This window comes from Lucilia cuprina, chromosome 6 (genome assembly GCF_022045245.1).
Source record: "Lucilia cuprina isolate Lc7/37 chromosome 6, ASM2204524v1, whole genome shotgun sequence".
NCBI lineage: Eukaryota > Metazoa > Arthropoda > Insecta > Diptera > Calliphoridae > Lucilia > Lucilia cuprina.
The window spans coordinates 46,345,285-46,346,898 of record NC_060954.1 but is presented as its reverse complement, the minus strand read 5'-3'; the positions used below and the strand labels follow the sequence as shown (position 1 = coordinate 46,346,898).

The 1,614-nt window shown below is 30.4% G+C and overlaps 1 protein-coding gene across 1 annotated transcript; it reads left to right on the top strand.

Moving 5' to 3' along the window:
• The first annotated feature begins 218 nt into the window (after positions 1-218).
• On the top strand, positions 219-1,357 carry LOC111687416 (lipopolysaccharide-induced tumor necrosis factor-alpha factor homolog). Its single transcript, XM_023449857.2, has 2 exons — positions 219-1,085; positions 1,159-1,357. Exons 1-2 carry the CDS (start codon positions 955-957, stop codon positions 1,259-1,261), a joined length of 234 nt encoding a protein of 77 aa, XP_023305625.1. The 5' UTR covers positions 219-954; the 3' UTR covers positions 1,262-1,357.
• The last annotated feature ends 257 nt before the right edge of the window (positions 1,358-1,614 follow it).

Below are 1,614 nucleotides of genomic sequence, written 5' to 3'. Positions count from 1 at the left end.
GTCTATAGTCTAGTCTATAGTCTAGTCTATAGTCTAGTCTATAGTCCAGTCTATAGTCTAGTCTATAGTCTAGTCTATAGTCTAGTCTATAGTATAGTCTATAGTCTATTCTATAGTCTAGTCTGTAGTATATATTGTAGACTATATTGTGGCCTAGTCTACTGCTTAGTCTTGATTTAGACTTTAGTCTAGTCTACTATGGAATTTTCTTACAGTTTTTTCTGGGTTAGAATAAATAGAAATATATGTATAATAACTTTTAAAAATGGTACACTGCAACAAAAATCGATATGTATTTAATACCATATAATGACAAACAAGTTTCACTTTTGGCGCTTAAACAAATTAATAACAATAATAACACTGGTGAATTCCACGGTATCGATTTTTGTCGCGGTACCTTTACCTCTTACATATAACATTGACAATAATGGTTGGATGGTTAATCGGAAAAGTCTGAACTACATACATAAACAATAGTTTAAGGACATGGTCAAATTGCTGTAAAACCCTACAATTACTTCACTTTTGATTACCAGTAAAAGATAAAACTGTAACTACTTTAACGTAGATATTAATCAACATAATACATATAATGTGTGACAATGTCATAAAAAAAATCGTCCTAAGTGCATTAGACCGGTCCAAAAAACATTTGATCTGGAATAAGTTCCCTTCGGTTCTGGAACCAAGATTTTAAGAAAGACTTATAAAAGCTTTTATTGAAGCCTAACTTTAGTTCTAATATTATAATTCCAGTTCAATAAAAAAAACCCTACAATTATGGACATATTTAATTTAATTAGCGTGTCATTCGTCAATTAACTATAACTGTCATATTCAATGAATACAGTTTACACGACAAATGTGCTTCATTAGTAAATGTTATGTATTTGTCAAATTGAATTGTTTTTGTTTTAGAATTACATTATTAGTAGTTAGTCAAACACCATCATGTCGACACCATTAGGTCCTGAGTCGCAGCAGGCATTCTGTTCGGTCTGCCAAACGAATGTAACTACAAATGCCGAGTTTAAGGCCTCCAACAAGACTCATCTTTTGGCTTTACTTTTATGTGTTTTCGGGTAATAATCATTATCAAAGGACGAGAGAGAGAGAGAGTTTCGGTAAAATTAATTTTTCTGTTTGATCTTACAGTTGTTGTCCTTGTGCTGGTTGCTTGTATTGTACCGGATGTGCTCGTAATGTTGAACATTATTGTCCAACCTGTAATACTTTTTTGGGAACTTATGAACGTTAAGTAAATAAAATTATTTCAAATATTTTTAAGTAGTTTTTAACAATGTATTTTACTGGAATTCTTTTTAATTAAGCTTATTTAAAAATTAGTGTATTAGCTGAGATTACAATTTAATATGAAATAAATATATTTTCTTCTCCAAAAATAAAATCATATATGAACAAACACATTCATAGTAAATATTGTTTATGAACTGAATTAAAATTGAAATTAAACTAAACTAGAACTGAACTGGAACTGAACTGGAACTGAACAAGAACTGAACTAGAACTGAACTAGAACTGAACTAGAACTGAACTAGAACTGAATTAGAACTGAACTAGAACTGAACTAGAACTGAACTAGAACTGAAC